A 21075-nucleotide genomic window follows, 5' to 3' on the forward strand; every position below is an offset into this window, starting at 1 on the left:
TATGATAAAGAAATAACTACATTAGGTATTGAGGATTTATCCTGTTACGTACAAATCTCTTTTTTAAGAAATTAATTAAGCACTTTAGAGGGAAATCTTTCTAGAATGAATCACAAACTTTTCTGAATTCTCACACTTGACCCTGACTCTTTCAGGAAACTTTGGGCTTATTGATTAGTGGAAAGGGAATCAGATAACTTTGGTGGCAAAGTTAGGCAGGCGCTGCAAAGTGGCCGCCAAGGCCTGGGTTGAGGCTAGGGCCGAGGCCAGGCGCGGGCAGGCATGTCGGGAAGGGCACCCCTCTGACTTGAGTTAGATATTCCAGCTCTGCATGGTTTGAGTCTGTGTTCTGAATAGGTAAGATTTCCAGCAAGCCAGATTCTCCATGGATGAGATGCCACTTTATACTTCAGTTGGTGAAGGAAATGTCAAAAGTTGTAATATTATTGTAATGTATTTTATTGTTGTACAGGTATCTACAGGTTTATAAAATAAACATCTTCATTGTAAGCTAATCATTTGGAGGAAATGTAGAGCACATAGCAAAGTTAAATCCAGGTTTATTTAAAGTAAAATGGTAAAAAAACTAAACCATAAAGCCACTTTAAAATAGTATGAATTTTAAAAACTGAATCGAGTCCCTTTCTTAGTATGCCACATGGTGAGAAACCAAAAAAGGGCAGAGAGAACCCTGACAGATTGAATCAGATAAACTTTTACCTTCTGAAAAAGTAAAATTTAGAAAATTCAAGGCCATGACAAACTAGAGAAAATATTTACTATATATATGCTATTTAGAGGATATTGCTAACAGCACATGGACATCACAGTAGGAAAAAAAAATTGATGTGAACAACCAATTCTCTCTCTCTTTCTCACACACAAACACATAAATAAATAGTAGCCATTAAACATTGGTAATCCTAATATGTGAAAAAATGTAGATTTTTAAAGTATTCGGAACACTTTGATTAAAAAACAAGCATGGTCATTGATACTCTCTGTTGTTGAATGGGGGATAGGGGCTGCTGATGACTTTAATAGCCTTTCTGAAAGCCTGTTTACAACATGAGTCACAGTTTTTAAGAATGTTATTTTTTTGTGGTAGGAATACTGAACATGAGATCTTCCCTCTGAACAAAGTGTGAAATGCACAAGAGTGTTGTCACTCTGAGCACAGCCTGTGCAGCAGATCTCTAGAGCTTATTCATCCTGCATCAATGGAACTTTGTACCCCTTCAACAGCAACTCCCATTTCCCTCTCCTCTCATCGCCTGGCAACCACCTTTCCACTCTTTGGTTCTGTGATTTGACTATATTAGAAGAAATCCACCTGGTTTTCCTTCGCTTGTGTGTATTATTTGCCCATGGGCCTTGGCACTGAGGAGACCCATGTGTGAATGAATGAACAAATCAGCAAACAGGTGAACAAATGAATATGTAAATGGATGCAAGGTGCTGAATCCTGCTCATTTTCTTATTATACAGACCGAGGCTCTGTGGATGTCTGTCTTCTTTAGCTAAACAAGTGAGACCTTAAAGAGTGTCTTCACTTCCCCTAAGAATAACGTGAACCTAATGTATGTGTACAGATGAAAGGCATAAAGGGACATGGAAGATAAACACACCAGCATTTAATCACCTTTTACGAAGTTCCTGTGAAGTGCCACTCCCAGAGTGAGGTGTAAAACCAAGGTCGGGAGTGGGAGCGTGAGGCCGTGTCTGGTGGTGAGAGTTGTTATCTGTCCTCTTTAAGTTAGAACTTCCCGCCCCCTTAAACACTTCTGACCTCGAGGATGATGTACATAATTGGCACAATGAGATTATGAGACCAAAGAAACCAAAGTGGAGCAAATGCTTCCAAAAATGACCTAGAAATCCATCACTGTTTCTGCTATTGGGGAAAGTTTCCTTCCTACCATATGCCAGACGGGAGGCATTTAAAAATCAGTCCTGACCGAGCGAAAGAGGTGTCTTAGCTCACACTCCTATAGAAAATATAGACTGGATGGGTTAAACAACCATTATTTCTCATAGTTTTGGAGGCTAGAAAGTCCAAGATTACGGCGCCAGAAGACTGGGTGACTGATGAGTGATCTCTTCCTGGTTTTCTGACAACTGTCTTTTTGCTGTGTTTCTCATATGGCAGAAAGAGAGCTGGAGAGCTTTTTGTGGTCCCTTATAAGGGCTCTAATGCCATTCATGAAGGCTTCACCGACTGACCACTTCCCAAAGGCTCCACCTTCTAATATCACCTTGGAGGTTAGGATTTCCACACCTGAATTTTGGGGGAACACACACATTCAGTCCATAACAAGAAGGCACTAGATTTCCTGGTTGCGGGAAGGAAAAGGGCCAGCTGCATGCTCTGGAAATGAGGCAGGACTAGATATTAAGTGTTCCTCGTAGAATGTGCTAAAGATAGACTTTTAAAGTATTTTCTAAAGCAACACTTTGAAGCGCAAACTGGTTTCTAATATGCCCAGTAGGTGGGTGCTTTACTAGGTGAGAAATCCATGGGCTTTAGTCACTATGGTATCATAAAAATAAACATTTCCATTCAAAACTGCAGCAGTTATTTCTTCCTGACCTATCAGCCTGAGGCTGGGAAGGCAAGGTAAGGACAGTGGTTAAAGAGGATGGGCTTAGAGTCAAACCAAAGCTAAATCCTCACTCTGCTCACTTATTACTTGTATGATCTCGGACAAGTTATCTTTCGTAATCTTCAGTTTCTTCCTTTATAAAATAGATAGAGTAAAATTACCTCCCTTTGGGGGGATTTGAGTCATATGAGATACAATTAACACCCTAAGTAAATGTTTAATAAATATTTATGGCTGACAATGTTAATATTTGCTTGAAGTCTCTAAATACATCTACCAGAATCCTTTTGTTTAAGCACCTTAAACTAACACAAACTCCCATTAGACCTTGTCTTTATTGAAGGGTCTCTGACTTTGCCAGACATTTTTCAAGCATGTTATCTTAATTTACCAGGAGTAGCACCATGACTGGGAAATACATGGTATTCAATAATTGTTTGTTGAATAGATGTTATTAACTTTGGGAGAAGAACTTCCAGAGGCAAAGCTAGGCAATTTTGGCAAAGCCTCAAGGAGTTTAATGCTTCTCCAAATCGTGTAACAATGAGTGAGCCAGAACCGTCTTTCAACAGGTGAAATTGCTTTTTCAAGTTGGGTAAACAATTTGAAAAAGAGCTGCGGCTGCTTTTTTTTTTTTTTTTTTTTTCCTTATTGAAGATGGAGTCTTGCTGTGTCACCCAGGTTGGAGTTCAGTGGCAGGATCTCAGCTCACTGCAACCTCTGCTGCCTGGGTTCAAGTGATTCTTGTGCCTCAGCCTCTTGAGTAGCTGGGACTACAGGTGTGGGCCACCATGCCCTGATAATTTTTTTTGTATTTTTAGTAGAGATGGGGTTTCACCATGTTGGTCAGGCTGGTCTCAAACTCCTGACCTCAGGTGATCTGCCTGCCTCAGCCTCTCAAAGTGCTGGGATTACCGGCGTGAGCCACTGCACTCAGCCAAAAGAGCTGCTTCTATGCCCTCCTTTTCTAATTAGTTACCTTCAGCTTAATGTGGACCCTTAAGAGAATTGTGGAATATGTCGTTATTATTACAGCCATCAGTGAGAGCTTAGAGGGCTTCAGCTAACCAATGTGGATTCATAGAACAAAGCAAGTCCCCAAGTAGGATACAAATGGTAGTTTTTGATAGTGTTTCCAACCTGGTAGATTGTGTGAATGCTATAGAATTATCTCGCCTCCATTAGACTTTGAACAGCTTGAGGTCAGGAATGTTTTACAACTTTGAATCCACTACAGTTCCTATCACAGAGTAAGGAGTCAGCAGCTCCTTGTTGGTTAATTGAAGGAGTAAGTGAAATCGTGGCATTTAACAAAGTCTCTCAATATTTTAAGGAGAGAATGAGAAATAGAGACTAGAAAATAATACGTGGGCAAACCTATAACATTTGAACAATCACCATTAGTTAATAGATTGATGTCAACTCTGAAGGAAGAAGTCTAGTAACCAAAGCCAAGGTGTTATGGCTTTCAGTGTTATCAACAAATAGGATGGAAATAATAGGCAGGATTATCACAGTGGAGGTGGTGGCAAGGCCAGGCATCTCATCTCTTCCTAAGAACACTTGAATACTCAGGTATAAGGTCGAGCCAGGGCTTCTAAAAGACTAGAACACCACATCACACTAGCCTCTAGGCCTAGAAAAGTCTTACAAGTTAGAACAATGGGCTAAAGTGATAAGTAGGTATTAACAGAAAAACTGGAAAGGTTTCACATCCATTTATTTGAAAGAATTCCGGTGATATTATCACAAACTGAATGTGAGCTAACCAGATGACAAGGACTCTTTATTGTTAATAATAATGGTGGTTAAAAACTTGTGGTTAAAAAACCCACATAGCATGAAATGTATAATCTTAATCATTTTTAAGTGTAACGTTTAATGTAGGCACCTCTAGATCGCTAGAACTTTTTCATATTGCATAACTGAAATTTTATACCCATTGAAAAATAATTCATCTTTTCCCCCTCCCTCAAGCTCCTGGCAACCACCATTCTACTTTCTAAAGTTTAACTACTTTATATAGCTGATGTAAATGGAATTATGCGTTGTCTTTTTGTGACTGGCTTATTTCACTTAGCATAACCTTTTCAAAGTTTCTCTAAGTTACAGCATGTGTCAGAATTTCCTTGATAATGTTCCACTCTGTGTATAGACCACATTTTCTTTATGCATTCATCCATCAATAGATATTTATGTTGCTTCCACCTCTTGGTTATTGTGAACTGTGCTGCAGTGAACAAGAACATATCTCTTTGAAATTCTGTTTGCTGTTCTTTTGGTTGTATATCCAGAAGTGGGATTGCTAGATTATGTGGTAATTCTATTTTTAATTTTTTGAGGAACTTTATACTTATTCCATAGTACTTGTATCATTCCACATTCCTACTAACAATGCATAAGAATTCTAATTTCTCTGCATCCTCACCAAAACTTGTTTTCTCTTTTTTTTTTTTTTTTTGATAGTGGCCATCCTAATGGAAGTGAGGTGATATCTTATTGTGATTTTGATTTGCATTTCCCAGATGATTAGTGATGTTGAGCATCTTTTCATATGCTTTGTGGCCATTTGTATATCTTCCTTGGAGAAACGTCTCTTCAAATTCTTTGCCTGTTTGTAAATCAGATTGTTTGCTTGTTGTCATTGTTGAGTTGATGTTCTTTATATATTCTATATATTAGCCCCTTTTCAGACATACGGTTTATAGATATTTTCTTTCATTCTATAGGTTCCCTCTTCACTCTGTTGATTGTTTCCTTTGTTGCACAATAGCTTTTAAGTATGATATAGTCTCATTTGTCTATTTTTGCTTTTGTTGTCTGTACTTTTGGTGCCATATCTAAGAAACCATTGCCAAATAGAATGTCATAAAGATTTCCCTGTATGTTTTCTTCTAGGAACTTTATAATTTCAGGTCCTACATTTGGATGTTTAATCCATTTTAATTTTTTTATATGGTTAATGGTAAGGGCCCAATTTCATTCATTTGTATTTGAATATTTTGCATTTTCCAAACACCATTTGTTGAAGAAACTATCTTCCACATTGTGTTAACACCTTTATCAAAGATCATTTGATTATATACATGAAAGTTTATTTTTGAGCTCATTATTCTGTTTCATGGATTTACACATCATTCTCTATGTCAGTACCATACTGTTTTCATTATAGTAGCTTTGTAATATGTTTTGAAACCAGAAAGTGTGAGGCTTCAGCTATGTTTTATTTTTTTCTTCCCCTCAAGATTGCTTTGGTTATTTGGAGTACTTTGAGATTCCATCATGACCTTTAGGATTTGTTTTTCCTATTTCTCCAAAAAAAAAAAGAAACTGCTGTTGGGATTTTGATAGTGATTGCTTTGAATCTGTAGATTGTTTTGGGTAGCATGGACATTTTAACATTATTAAATCTTTCATGAAAATATTTATTGTGTCTTCTCTAATTTCAGAAATGTTTTGTAGTTTTCAGTGTGCAAGTCTTTTTTATCTCTTTGATTAAGCTTATTGCTTTTTTTTTTTTTTTTGAGATGGACTCTCGCTCTGTTGCCCAGGCTGGAGTGCAGTGGTGCAATCTCAGCTCACTGCAATCTCCGCCTCCCGGGTTCACGCCATTCTCCTGCCTCAGCCTCCTGAGTAGCTGGGACTACAGGTGCCCGCCACCACGCCCAGATAATTTTTTTATATTTTTAGTAGAGACAGGGCTTCACTGTGTTAGCCAGGATGGTCTCGATCTCCTGACCTTGTGATCCACCGGCCTCGGCCTCCCAAAGTGCTGGGATTACAGGTGTGAGCCACTGCACCCGGCCTGATTAAGCTTATTTCTAAGTATTTTATTATTTTTAATGCAACTGCAAATTAGATTATTTTCTTAATTTCCTTTTTAGATTGTTTATTGTTAGTGTATAAAAACAAAACTGATTTTTTGGAATTGATTTTGTATCCTGCAACTTTGCTGAATGTATGTATTAGTTCTAACAGCATTTTTCTCAAATCTTTAGGATTTTCTACATATAAAATCATGCATATGCAAAAGGAATAATTTCACTTCTTCATTTTTCAATTTAGGTGCCTTATATTTCTTTTTCTTGCCTAATTGTTATGGCTAGGACTCCCAGCACTATTTTCAATAGAAATGGGAAGAGAAGGTATCCGTTCCTTCTTCCTCGTCTTAAACAGAAAGCTTTCAGTTTTTCACAATTGAGTATGATGTCAGCTGTGGGATTTTTATGTGTGGACTTTGTTAAGTTTAGGTAATTTCCTTTGATTCCTAGTTGTTGAGTGTTTTTTTAAATCATAAAAGGGTGTTGAGTTTTGTATGGTTTTTGTCTTTCACTGTGGCATATTACATTGATTGATGTTTTTATATTGAAGCATTCTTACCTTCCAGGAATAAATCCTGTGTGGTTGTAGTGTATAATCCTTTTATTGTGATGTTGAATTCTGTTTGCTAGTACTTGGTTGAGAATTTTTATACCAGTGTTTCATCAGGGATACTGGTCTGTAATTTTCTTGTACTATCTTTGTCTTATTTTTGGTGTCAGTGTCCTGCTGGCATCATAAAATGAGTCTGGAAGTCTTCCTCCTCATCAATATTTGGAAAGATTTTGAAAAGAATTTGTATTTGTTCTTTAAGTATTTGGTAGAATACTCCATTGAAGCCATCTGGTTGTGGGCTTTTCTTTGTTGGAAGGTTTTTGGTTACTGATTCAATTTCCTTACTACTTATAGGTTATGTCCAGAATTTTTATTTCTTTATAACTCAGTCTTAGTAGGATGTTTGTAGAAATCTATCCATTTCTTCTAGGTTATCCAGTTGGTTGGTGTGTAATTATTCACAATAGCCTCCTATGATCTTTTTTGTTTCTGTGGCATCACTTGTAATGTCTCTTCTTTTCCTAATTTTTAAAATATGAGTCTTCTCTCATTTTTTACTTACTGTAGCTAAGGGTAGTCAATTTTGTTGATCTTTTAAAAAAACTGAAATTCTGTTAATGTTTTAACCAAAGTTCTGTTATTTTTTTCTTTTTCTATTTTCTATTTCATTTATTTCTGCTTTAATCTTTCTAATAAATGTTGGTTTAATTTGTTCTTTCAGTTTCCTGAGGTACAAAGTCATATTGCTGATGAGCTCTTTCGTTGTTTTTCATATAGGTGTTTATTATTACAAGCTTTCCTCTTAGAATTGCTTTGCCTGAATCCCATGAGTTTTGGTGTATTATGGTTTTATTTTCATTTGTCTCAATATATTTTCTGACTACCCTTGTGATTTCTTCTTTGAACCATTGGTTGTTCAAGATTGTGTTATTCAGTTTCCACATATTTGTGACTTTTTCACTTTTCCTTTTACTATTGATTTCTAGCTTCATTCCATTATTTGTAGTCAGAAAAGATATTTGATATGATTTTAATCTTTTTAATCTTGTTAAGACTTCTTTTGTGGCTTTAAATGTGATCTATCTTAGAGAATGTTCTATGTAACATAGAGACAGAGAAAGAGACAGAGATAGGTATCTGTTAGATCCCATTGGTCTATATTGTTGTTCAAGTCCTCTATTACTTATGGATCTTCTCTCTGGTTAATCTATTCATTATTGAAAGTGGAGCATTGAAATATCCTACTTTAATTGTATTTCTGTCTATTTCTACTTTCAATTATGTCAATGTTTGCTTTATATATTTGAATACACTGCTGGTAGATGCGCATATATTTATAGTTTTTATACCTTCCTGGTGAGTAGAGCGTTTATCATTATATAAGGTCCTTCTTTGTTTTATGACAGTTTTTGACTTGAAGTCTATCTTATCTGATGTAATTATGGCCATATTCATTCTTTTAGTTACTATTTGCATTGAATATCTTTTTCCCTCCTTTTACTTCTAGCCTATTTATGTCCTTATATCCAAAGTGAATCTTTTGTAGACAGTGTATAGTTGGATCTTGTTTTTTAATCCATTCAGCCATGAATGGATTAAATATTTTGATTATATATTTTGATTGGAGAGTTTAATCCATTTACATTTAAGTATTTACTAATAGAGAAGGACTTGTTACTATTTTGTTAATTGGTTTCCGTATATCTTGTAGTTTTGTTGCTCTTTTATTCTGTTGGCACTCTCCTTTGTATTTTGTTGACGTTTGTAGTTACATAGTAATATGGTTTGGCTGTGTCCCCCACTCAAATCTCATCTTCAATTTTAGCTCCCATAATTCCCACGTGTCGTGAGAGGGACCCAATGGGAGGTCATTGAATCATGGTGGTGGATCTTTCCCTTGCTATTCTCATGACAGTGAATAAGTCCCATGAGATCTGATGGTTTTATAAAGGGGAGTTCCCCTGCACATGCTGTCTTTGCCTGCCACCATGTGAGACATGATTTTGCTCCTCATTCACCTTCCACCGTGATTATGAGGCCTCCCCACCCATGTGGAACTGTGAGTTAATTAAACCTCCTTCCTTTATAAATTGCCCGTTCTTTGGTATGCCTTTATTAATTAGCAGCATGAGAACAGACTAATACACATATTTTGATTCCTTTTCATTTCTCCTGTGCATCTTTTGTAGGTATTTTCTTTGTGCTTACCATGAGGATTACATAAAAATCTTATAACAATCTATTTTAAATTGATAACAATTTAACTTCAGTAACATACAAAAGCTGTTTTCCTTTGCATTTCACCCTCTACACATCATATTTTGATGTCACAAAGTACATATTTTCATACTTTGTATTTATTCACAGTTTTATACTTATATTTTTATGCTTTTATTTTTTAAATTCTCTACCAGAATTAAAAATTATTCACACACTATTGTAAACATATTATATTCCAGGATTATGTATTTGTCTATATAGTTACTCCATCAGAGAGTAACTTTATATGTTCATATGCTTTCATTTTGCTAACTAGTGTCCTTTCCTTTCAACTTGACGGACTTCCTTTACCAATTCTTATAATACAGGTCTAGAGATGATCAACTTCATCAGCTTTTATTTATCTAACTAGGTCTTTATTTCTCCTTTATTTTAAAAATTTATTTACTTTTAATTGATAAATAATAATTGTTCATATTTATGGGGTACAATGTGATTTTTAATCTATGTATGCATTGTCAAAATATTCAATCAAGCTAATTAATGTATCTATATTACCTCACTAACTTTTTTTTGTGGTGAGATTATTAAAATTATATTCTTTAAGCAATTATGGGATATACAACACGTTGTTATTAACTCTGTTCACCATGCAGGGCACTGAAACTTATTCCTCCAGTTTAACTGAAACTCGGCACCCCTTAACCAATGTCTCCTCTTTTCCTATCTCTCCCTCTACTCCTCAGCTTCTGGTTGCCACCTTTCTATTATGTTTCTATGAGATCAACTGTTTTAGATTCCATATATAAGTGAGAACATACAGTATTTGTCTCTTTGTGCTGTCTTATTTTACTTAGTGTAATGTCCTCCAGTTCCACCCATGATGTCACAAATCACAGAATTTTCTTCTTTTTAAAGGCTGTGTATTATTACATACATATGTAATATAAATATATGCGTTTTATATATATACATATATATATAAAACAATTTATCTATTTATCTGTTGATTGCCACTTAGGGTAATTCTATATCTTGACTATACTTTTCTTTTTTTTGGTGACAGGGCCTGGTGCCATTGCCCACGCTGGAATGCAGTGATGTCATCATGGCCTCCTGCAGCCTTCAATCCCTGGGCTCAGGCAATCCTCCTGACTCAGCCTCCTTAGCAGCTGAAATTACAGGCACATGCCACCATACCTGGCTAAACTTTAAAACATTTTTTGTAGTGACAGGGTCTTGCAGTGTTGCCCAGGCTGGTCTCAAACTCCTGGCTTCAAGAGATCTCCCTGCTCAACCTCCCAAAGTGCTGGGATTACAGGTGTGAGTCACTGTGCCCTGCTGTGGGGATAGCTGGCTCATACAGCCCTGCTGTGGCATTCATAATAATGTTGAAATGAACACAGAAGTGCAGATGTCTTTTGATGTACTGATTTCAATTTTTTTGGATAGTACTCAGAAGTGGGGATGGTTGGATCCTACGGTAGTTCTATTTTTAGTTTTTGGGGGAACCTTCAACATATTTTCCAAAATGGCTGTACTAATTTACATTTTCACCAACAATACACAAGGGTTCATTCATCTTTTTTTGTCATAGCCATTCTAACAAGTGTGAGGTGATACCTCACTGTAGATTTTACTTTGCATCTCTCATATGATTAGAGATATTGAGCATTTTTTCATATGTATGTTGGTCATTTGTATCTCTTTTTTTTTTTTTGCAAAATGTCTGTTCACATTGTTTGCCCACTTTTTAATTCAGTTATTTAGTTTTCTGCTATTGAGTTTCAGTTTCTTACATATTTTGGATATTAGCCTTTTATCAGCTATGTGGTTTGCAAATATTTTCTAACAAATCCATGGATTGTCTCTTCACTCTGTTCATTGTTTTCTTTGCTGTGCAGGAGCTATTTAGTTTAATGCATTCCTATTTATGAATTTTTTTATGTGTTAATTTAAACAAGGAGGTGAGAGATCTGTACACTGAAAACTATACAGCATTGCTGAAAAGTTGAAAAGGGCACACAAAAATGGAAAGATGTTTCATGTTCATGGATTAAAATAATTAATATTGTTAAAATGCCCATACTACCCAAAGTGATCCTACACATTTAATGCAATTTTTATCAAAATTCCAATGTCTTTTTTCAGAGAAATAGAAAAAACAATTCTTAAATTACTGTGGAACCAGAAAAGAATCCAAATCTTAAGCAAAAAGAACAAAGGTGGAGGCATCACACTTCCTGATTTCGAAATGTAAAGCTATTGTAGTCAATAGCTTTGACTACAGCATGGTACTGGCTAAAAAACAGACATATCAACCAATGGAACAGTACAGAAAGCCCATAAACCCAAGTGTTTATGGTCAATTGATTTTTGACAAAGGTATCAAGAACGCACAATGGGGAAAGAACAGTCTCTTCAGTAAATGATGTTGGAAAAGTTTGATATCCACATATGGAAGAATGAAATTGGGGACTTATCTCACACCATATACAATAATTTACTTAAAATGGTTTTTAAAAAGTTAAATGTAAGGCCTGCAACTATAAAGCTACTAGAAGAAAACATAGAGGGAAGCTCTATGACATTGGCCTGGGTATTGATTTATTGAATGAGTAGACTTCACTTTTGAAATATAGTTTTGCCAGATGAAGCAGTAGTCCCCACCCTTTTTGGCACCAGGCACCAGTTTTGTGGAAGACAATTTTTCCACGGACCAGTGGGGCAGGGATGGTTTCAGGATAAAACTGTTCCACCTCAGATCATCAGACATTAGATTCCCATAAGGAATGCACAGTCTAGATCCCATGCATGCACGGTTCACAATAGGGTTTGTGCTCCTAAGAGAATCTAACGTGGCCGCTCATGTGATGTGAGGCAGAGCTTGGGCAGTAATGCTTGTTCACTTACCACTCACCTCTTGCTGTGCAGCTTGGTTCCTAACAAGCCACGGATTGATACTGGTCTGTGGCCCAGGGTTTGGGAACCCCTGAGATAAACTATTCTTGGTTGGAAGTTTTTAAGTATCCTTGATTGGCAGGTGGGTTTTTTTCCTCCATTTTTAGCACTCTGAATATGTCATTCCACCCTCTTCTGGTTTGCAAAGTTTTTACTGAGAAACCTACTGATAATATTATAAGACTCCCTTGCATGTGATGAATCAGTTTCTCTTGCTGTTTTCAAGTTTCTTTCTTTGTCTTTGACTATTGATAGCTTGATTTTAATGAATTGTGGTATGGTCCTCTTTGGGTTTATTCTAGTTGGAGTCCTTTGAGCTTTTAAAATTTTGTATGTCTATTTCCTTCCTCCAATTTGGAGAATTGTCAGACATTATTTCTCCAGATCAGCTGTCTGCCCCTTTCTCTCTCTTCTCCTTCTCTGATCCCCATAATGCATATTTTCATCCCCTTGTCATTGTCCCATAAAGTCCTTAAGGCTGTGTTCAATTTTTGAATTTTTTTTTATTCCTTTACTCAATAATTTCAACTGACTTGTCTTTTAGTTCACTGATTATTTCTTCTTCTTCTTAATACAGCCTGCTATTGAACTCCTCCAGTGAACTTTTTAGTTCGGTTATTTTATTTTTCACCTTCAGAACTTGTGTTTTTTATAGTTTCTGTCTCTTTATTGATATGGTTCTATTCATGCATAGTTTTGCTGATTTTGTTTAGCTGTCTTTCTGAGTATTCTCTTGTAGTGCACTGAACTTTAATTTTTTTAAGTCTTTTCTGGCCATAGATTTCAATTTATTGTTATTTCTCTCTAGATGTTTATTTTGTTCCTTTAATTGGGCCATGTTTCCCTGTTTCTTCATGTACCTTGTTATTTTTTAATGTAATTTGTGCATTTGAAAAAATAGCCACCTCTTCCAGCCTTTATGGACTGGCTTCTTACAGTGTAATACCACGTCAGTCAGCTCAGCTAGAGATTCTTGGGGCCTCTCAACCCTTTTCTGGATATCCATCTTCCCTGGGCTTGTTGGTGTATTTTCCATTTAGAAGGTTTGCTGATTTCTTCTTTATGAGCTTGTAATCTCATGCTCTCTCTTGCATCTGTCTATGGTACTGCAGATTTTCTGGCACTGCGGCCAGCTTCCGAGCTCTCTTGTTTTCTAAAGCCTTCAGTCATCCATAGTATTTCAGTTTTGTCTGTATTCCTGGTCAACTGAGACAGAAATCAGTCCCTTGAACAAGACTCCCCACAAATCCAGAACATTGCTTGTACTTTTTACTCATTTCCTCCCGAGGGATAAGCAGTGAGCTGGGTGCTTTCTCTTGATTGCACTGAGCTGTACTGGCCTCTGCCTGTGGCACTGGCAGATCTCTGCTGTTGCAACCAGCCTCTGAGCTCCTTTTTTCTCAGTGGCTCCCAGGCATTCAAAGTGTGCCAGTTTCCCATCAGTGCTCCCAGTCAGCTGAGACATAAACTAGTCCCTCAGGCAGCCCCCCTGAAAAGCTGGAATGTTAGATGTACATTCCATTCTTCTCTTTTCTTCCCAAGGGAAAAACCATGAATTGGGCTTTTTCTCCTGCACACACTGAGCGATACTGGGTTAGGGGAAGGGCTGTCACAGTTGAGGTGAAATGGCTTTTCTTACCCATTTCAGCGTGGCCATTCTTGGCATTAAGCTTGCCAATGGTCCTGTGCCTTCTTAACTGGTTTCTGGAGTTCTCATAAAAGCTTCTGGATTACAAATTGCTGTTAAGTTGATGTCTTTGTGGGGAAACTGAGGTGCGGGGCTTCCTTTTCTGCTATCTAGTCAACATCACTTCTTCATGACAAGGAGTCTTAAAATTGAGATAGCAATTTTAGGATCTTGTCTCTTCACTGAATTTTATGTGTTGTGTACCTGAGGAGTTTTAGTAAATGGATTTATTGAAAACTCAATAAAGAGATAAAAAGAAATGTGGGGAAAAGATAAAATTAGAGTGTTTTAAGAAGTTTAATTTGTTATTGCCAAAACCAAATAATTTTAATATTTAGCTAAAGGCAACAGGGGCTAATTTAGTTAATTATGGCTCATCAATTCTGTGGAGTACTAGGCAGCCATTAAAAAATAGTTGAAATTCTGCAATTGATTTTAAGTGTTTTTACCACAAAGGAAAAAAAAAGAAAACGGTAATTATGTGAACTGATAGATATGTTAATTAGCTTGTGATTATTTCACTATAGGTATGTATATCAGATCATCAATTGTATACCATACACACACACAATGTTTACTTGTTTGTTCCTCAGTAAAGCTGAAAAATTACGGGAAAATATATGGCTAACAAAACAAATCTATGTCTCTCCCTCTGAAACTCCACTAAAAAAAAAGTGTTACTTCACTGTGACAAAGACGAGAGAAGCATTGGCAGCTGATGACAGTTTTCAGTAGACACTTTGGGGACTACAGTGTTTTTTTTTGTTTTTTTGAGATGGAGTCTCGCTCTGTTGCCCAGACTGGAGTGCATTGGCATGATCTCGGCTCACTGCAACCTCCATCTCCTGGGTTCAAATTATCCTCCCACCTCAGCTTCCCAAGTAGCTGGGCTTATAGGTGTCTGCCACCACGCCTGGCTAATTTTTATATATTCAGTAGAGATGAGGTTTTGCCATGTTGACCAGGCTGGTCTCAAACTCCTCACCTCAAGTAATCCACCGCCTCAGCCTCCCAAAGTGCTGGGATTACAGGCATGAGTCACTGTGCCCAGGCTGTGGTGTATTTAGATTGTGGTAAATACCTAGTAAAGCAGAAGAAGCTGAAACTTGACTGCTGGGTGAAAGAGGCCCAGCAGAAGACGCCAGATCCTAGGACACTCAGGAATTTGGGGCACATGTTTCTTTGCATGTGACCGTGGAACGAGCTGATGATGAAGGAATGGCTGAATGCCTGCATGTGAAACAGTAAGATCTCCATACCCCTGCCTGCCCACCACAACCAGATGTCTGCACTGCCACCCCCTGCAGTGGCAGAACTAAGAGACTCTGACTTCGGGACATCAGGCACAACCGAGTCTGCACCGACACAGGGATAAGCGAAAACCCACATGCCACAGGAGAGTTTCAAGGCCTTCTCACCAGAGTACTTGGAAATGCCTAGTTTCCCTCAGGCAGGAGCTGGGCTTCCCCTGTGCGGAAGATGGCCGAGCTAGCAGACAATCCTGCAGGTATGAATATCTGGGGATCTCTCAGCTACTGCATTTCTGCCCAGATCCCCACTGGGAATCCCATTACTGTGTGAACAGACCCTAGATACAGAAACATACATATTATAAACAATCAGTCACGAATTTGAGGAAGAGTCAAAATATGATAAGCAGAGGCCAAGACAGAGAGCAGAAAGGACGCTGGAGGACAGTGCAATGCATGTGGCTGAAGAAAATGGAAATTAAAATGTGTTCTTGAAAAAGGTATAAAGCATAAAGCATAGCTTCTGAGAGGAAAGAAAAGCTATGGTATCCAGGAAACAAGACCATGATGCTATTTTTAAAATGCATAACAAGAAGGGGCTCTTGGAAATTAAAAACAAAACAACAACAAAAAAACAGTAACAAATTTAAAAATTCATGAGTCTTACAATGGAGAAAATTTCCAAGAAGGGGGAGGAAATCAGAAAAAATTTAGGCAAGAGTACTCAAGAAAAAAATAGACAATTGAATTAGAATCCTCAGTGTTCAATTAATTGAAATCCCAGAGAGAAAGAAACAGGAAAGAAAAAGTTGAAAAGAATAACACTAAAAAATTCTGCAGAATTAAGGATATTCAGATTGCAGGGGTCAGTGAATGCCCCAGACAGTGATTGAAAAGAGCCCCACCCAGCACTTGCCATCGTGAAACTTCCCAGCAGGAAGGACTAAGAAAGAATGCCCTGAGCCTGCAGAGGAAAAGCAGATACTATGCAGAAGATTGAGCCCCACTCTGGATCCGGGTGTCTCAGCTGAACAGTTCCAAACTAGGAGACAGTGGAGTAATGGCTTAGCATTTTGAGGGACAATTCTTTTCATCCTAGGTTCCTGTAGGCATCTATACTGACTGTCCAGTATAGTAGAATAAAAACGTTCTTACATTTTGAAGGTCTCAAAAATCTTCCTCATACGCATCTTGTGTCAGAAAGTTGCTGGAAACTGGGCACCACTAAGATGCAGTGAATTTAAAAAAAAAAACAAAAAACAGGTGGGGCCGGGCACAGTGGCTCACACCTGTAATCCCAGCAATTCGGGAGGCCGAGGTGGGTGGATCACTGGAGCCCAGGAGTTCAAGACCAGTCTGGCCAACATGGCAAAACCCCATCTCCACTAAAAATACAAAAATTAGCCCAGCGTGGTGGCAGTGCCTGTAGTCCCAGCTACTCAGGAGGCTGAGGCAGGAGAATCACTGGAACCCGAGATCGCGCCACTGCACTTCAGCCTGGGTGACAGAGTGAGACTCTGTCTCAAAAAAAAAACAAGCAACAACAACCAAAAAAAGCCCACACAAAACAGGTGGAATATCCATAAGGATCAGAACTGAATAGAGGGAAAGGGAATTTCCAGGAAATGTAATTAAGAAAAAAAGCTAGAAAACAAATCAGTTATCAAGTTCAGGGAAAACAAAAAGGTAATTTAGAAATTGTAATTATGATATACATTATACATCTCAGCAGGAGAAAATTCCTGCTGAAGAAAACTATTTTTCGTAATTTTGATATCTACTATAACTAAATATGTATAACTAAATAGTAAATATTAATTTAAATCTTTTGCTATAATTTTTTGGAAAATGGAGAGGAAAAGTATGAGTCTGTGTGTGTGTGTGTATGTCTCTGTGTGTGTGTGTGTGTGTGTGTGTGTGTGTGTGTGTCTCAAATAACCAAATCTGTCTCAAATAACCAAATCCTCATCTTCTGGAGTAGATGCCAATACCTAACATGGAAAAAATCAAGAAACAGTACAATAAGCTTCTTATTTAGAAAAGCGGAATAAATGCCAAAAAAAAAAAAAAATGTGAAGTGCTTACTGCTGGAGAGGGGGTGATGGACAAGAAATTGCTGGTTTTGACTCAGCTTTATGGGGTTATTTACTTTCTGTTATGTCCATGTTTTATGTAAAATATATTACAGAATTTTAGAGGTATAGGAGGTGATTATATATACTATAATAGAAGGAAAGAAAAAATTATTTTTAGAAGAAAAAAGTCTAGAAAAACATGTCAATTGTTAGTAGTTTGAGTATTAATAAAGTGATTATGTTCTTCCTTTTACATATATTTTTAAACTTTCTTGCAATAAATGTATACTACTGATAAAAATTAAAAGGAGACTTTTTACACATACACACACACACACTCTCTCTCTCTCTCTCTCCCCCTCTCATTGTCTCTCTCCCCCTTTCTGTCTCCCATATACATGGTACACATGGTGCAAGCATCAGTTAATAAACCAGAGCGCACCAAGGTCAGAGTTGAAGTGGCAGAGGCGGGGTGTTGCAGGCACCATTCCTATGATGAGCCCTTGGAAGGCCAGGAAGTACTTGGACTGGAGGTACAGATTTGGCTCTGAGCTACTAGAGAGCAGGACAGCTCTCATCATATGATAGTCCTGTTCATTCTTTTTTTTTTTTTTTTTTCTGAGACACAGTCTTGCTCCATCACCCAGGCTGGAGTGCAGTGGCATGATCTCGGCTCACTGCAGCCTCCACCTCCTGGGTTCAAGCGATTCTCCTGCCTCAGCCTCCTGAGTAGCTGAGACTACAAGTGTCCACCACCATGTCTGGCCCATTCTTTGCACACACTCTGCACTGCTCTGTACACAATGTTCTTTAATCAATGAATTTTAATCAATGAGAGTGAATGAATAAAAACTTTCGCCCTAATGAGGAGGAGAGGAGAGTAGGATTATGTAGTCCTTCAGAAACAAAGAAATGGAATCAGTGAATTCAATTTTACAGACAAAACAGATTTCACTTTCAGCAATTAGACCTGCCCAGTATTCATGAGCTGCCTTTAGAAGCTGTGTGTCTTTCACTGTTGAAAGCTGTGAGCAGGAGCTGGATTTCTGCTGTGGTGGGGGCTAATGTCCCCCCATACACTGATCTAGTATCCCATATACTAAGAAACTTCATTGCGATTCTGGATCAAGATGTGTCCACCTGTGGACCATTAGATAGTCTTGGCTGCGGCTGTTCTGGAACGTGAACGTGCAGTCAGGGAAGCAAACCTAAGTCAGAGCAGGGTAAGGTCTGAGCTGCCCCCATCAGTTCTTCCTCTGTGTGATCACAATTCACGGCAGCCCATCCTGTTCCAGAAGGAATTGTTCTCCTTACATTTAATGAAGGACTATGGGTCTCATTCTCTTGTGTGACAGAGAAGTTTACCAACTCTCCAGACTTGCCTGGAGTCCCTAGAAAATATGAGCTCCTTGCTCATAGGGGTCTTTGGGGTATCTATGAGCAACACTGTGCTACCTCCAGGCCACTCCTTGGACATCCGCTGGTCTCTCGCCTCATGGCCTCCCCTGCCTGTGTGGGAGGACCTGGAAAGGGAATAGGCCATCTAAAAACCCTCTTGGAGCACCACCTTCCGCGTGCAGGTCCCTGCCCCAGCACAATCACCCTGCCTGACACTGCCTGTCTTTCCTTCTTTGTACTTCATAGGTATCTCTTGGGTCACAGATTGATTTACAGAAGAAGAAGCGGCGAGCACCAGCTCCCCCTCCACCACAGCCGCCACCACCGAGTCCCCTGATCCCCAACCGCACTGAGGATAAGGAGGAGAACAGGAAGAGCACGATGGGTGAGTGAGGCTCGGCCTGCCGTCTGCATGTGGGGATGCTTGCTCTGTCCTGGAATGTCAGCTCTGATGTGAACTCCTGCAGTGGCTTCATCCATAATGACATTAACCCAAAAAATATTAATGCTAAAGAAAGAAGGGCTGGAAAGAAATAATTGCAAGTTCACTTCATATCTTACTAGCAGTATTTGGTGGACATTATGTGAGCATTTAGGAGGTGGGGGACAGTGGAAGGGGAGAAATGGCTGCAGGAGCCGGGAGAGGGTGAAAATGGAAAGCCTGTGAGTGTGAGTGTGTGATGTGTGTCTCTGATGGCAAAAGGAGAAGTTCCTAGGGTGACATCGTGGAAACTGCTTTGAGGGACATTTGGCATTTCAAAGAGATCTTAGGCCACAGGTAATGTATAGACAAGTTGACATCAGCTCAGTAATTTTTGGACCATCCTGTTTGAAATTGATCTCCACTTATATTACCTGGTACACATTTAGCAAAGACCCTGATTTTCTTTGAGGAAAAGAGAGCCCAGAGGAAAGAAGATAAAATTATACTATCTGTGAGCAGAAAGAGACCTATTAGATCATCATAGCCCACCCCTCGTGCTACAGGCGAGGTGGAGAGAAGCTGAATGATGGCGCTTTCCAGGTCCAGGGGAGTCAAGGGTTCATTTTCTTTTTAAATCGTTCAGCATTTGTTATTTCACTTATGTTGGAACAGAAATGGCTCTTCCAGGGAGTGGTTGGAAAATGGCAGCCTAGGAGTCACACCCTTCTGAGCTGAGAGCCCCGAGAATGGTGTGTGTCAGCACTCACGACGAAGCCACCAGCACTCATAGGCCGCTCACCATGCCCTTTAACCCACCCAGGCAGCCCCGCGTTTTGCCTTTGCCCTAAGGTCTGCAGCTGCAGGAGGGAAAGTCCTCCTAAGATAAGTGGCTGCCTTGACAGTTTCTGGACCTTTAGTGAGAGCTCCATGGCAGTTTGTCAGCGTCTTTCCCGTTAGTCAGTTCCTCGCTTTTAATGTGTTAGCATTTCAGCCTGGGAGTCAGTTACCTTAAGAAGCAATAACCTGTATTCCATGTCAGCTCATCCTCTTTCCCAAAGGACTGAAAGAAAACATTATCAGTGGATCATTAAAATAAACCTGGTTTTCTCCTATTTCGTGAAGAGCCCCCCATTCTGCCTTCCAAGCTGTCTCCCCATTTTTTGTAAAGGGACAAAAGCCTCTGGTTTAAATTTTAAGTGGCATCCACTGTAAATGGCTGTATGTGGTTGGGTCATGCCAATCCCTAGGCCAGTCACTTCAACCCAGGGCAGGACCCCCTGATTCCACCCTGGAGGCCTGAGTCCTTGTGTCCCATGTGCTTGGGACACAACATCCCCACCCTCTCTACAACTCAGGACATTCTTCAAAACAATCTTTGAGAACTATTACTCTAAACAACCAAAGGGGTTGAAAAGTATAAATGGACTCAGGAAATAAGCTAAATGAATGCTTAATCTAGCCAGAATAGGTCAGTGGCTCTAGAAAAGCAACAAGAGTAGGCTAAAAACAGATCTATGAACCTGAAAAAGACTAACATTAATAAAAGGAGTTCCTTTAAACTTGACAAAGCTCTGTCGGGGGTGTTGAAGAATAGTTTTCAAGCCCAGCATTTATGTAGTTGTGTCTGTTAAAAAGAAATTGCAACCAGGCACATCTTTCCAAACTGCTCCAATGATAGAACACTACGTATGTAAAATGTTAAAGTGTGAGTGTGCTTGGATGTGATTGGTGCCAGATGAGAATGGATTAGGTGCTGGATAAGACTGGATCTGGTGTTAGGTGTGGCTGGATCTGGTGTTGAGTGTGGCTGGATCTGGTGCCCAGTGAGGTTGGATTTGGTGCCTAGTGAGTGACAGCTTAGTTTAACCTGCTGAAGTAACTCCCTGTTGATTCCATATAGGTGGTGGACGGCAGGTGCCACAAAAACCTCCCAGAGGCACTGCTCGGGGTCCACCCCAGTTAGTGCTTCCCCCACCCCCGCCCTACCCTCCTCCCGACACAGACGTGGTGGAGCCTCTCAGCTTTCCCGGGGAAGGCGCTGGTTCCGAGGCCTCAGACCCGAGACCCAAACGTATGTTCCTCT

At 39.0% G+C, this 21075-nt stretch overlaps 1 protein-coding gene across 4 annotated transcripts in view; it reads left to right on the forward strand.

Moving 5' to 3' along the window:
- Nucleotides 1-21075, forward strand: part of COBL (cordon-bleu WH2 repeat protein) — a 298657-nt gene that overhangs the window by 211494 nt on the left and 66088 nt on the right. For 2 of the 4 annotated variants that reach the window (XM_054559166.2, XM_024250351.3), the window contains 2 exons: nt 18815-18953; nt 20893-21063. In XM_054559166.2, the coding sequence (XP_054415141.1) occupies nt 18815-18953; nt 20893-21063 (310 nt within the window). The remainder of the gene's footprint in view (nt 1-18814; nt 18954-20892; nt 21064-21075) is intronic. The other 2 variants (XM_054559167.2, XM_054559168.2) reach the window with 1 other exon arrangement.

Source organism: Pongo abelii, chromosome 6, assembly GCF_028885655.2.
Source record: "Pongo abelii isolate AG06213 chromosome 6, NHGRI_mPonAbe1-v2.0_pri, whole genome shotgun sequence".
NCBI classification, from domain to species: domain Eukaryota; kingdom Metazoa; phylum Chordata; class Mammalia; order Primates; family Hominidae; genus Pongo; species Pongo abelii.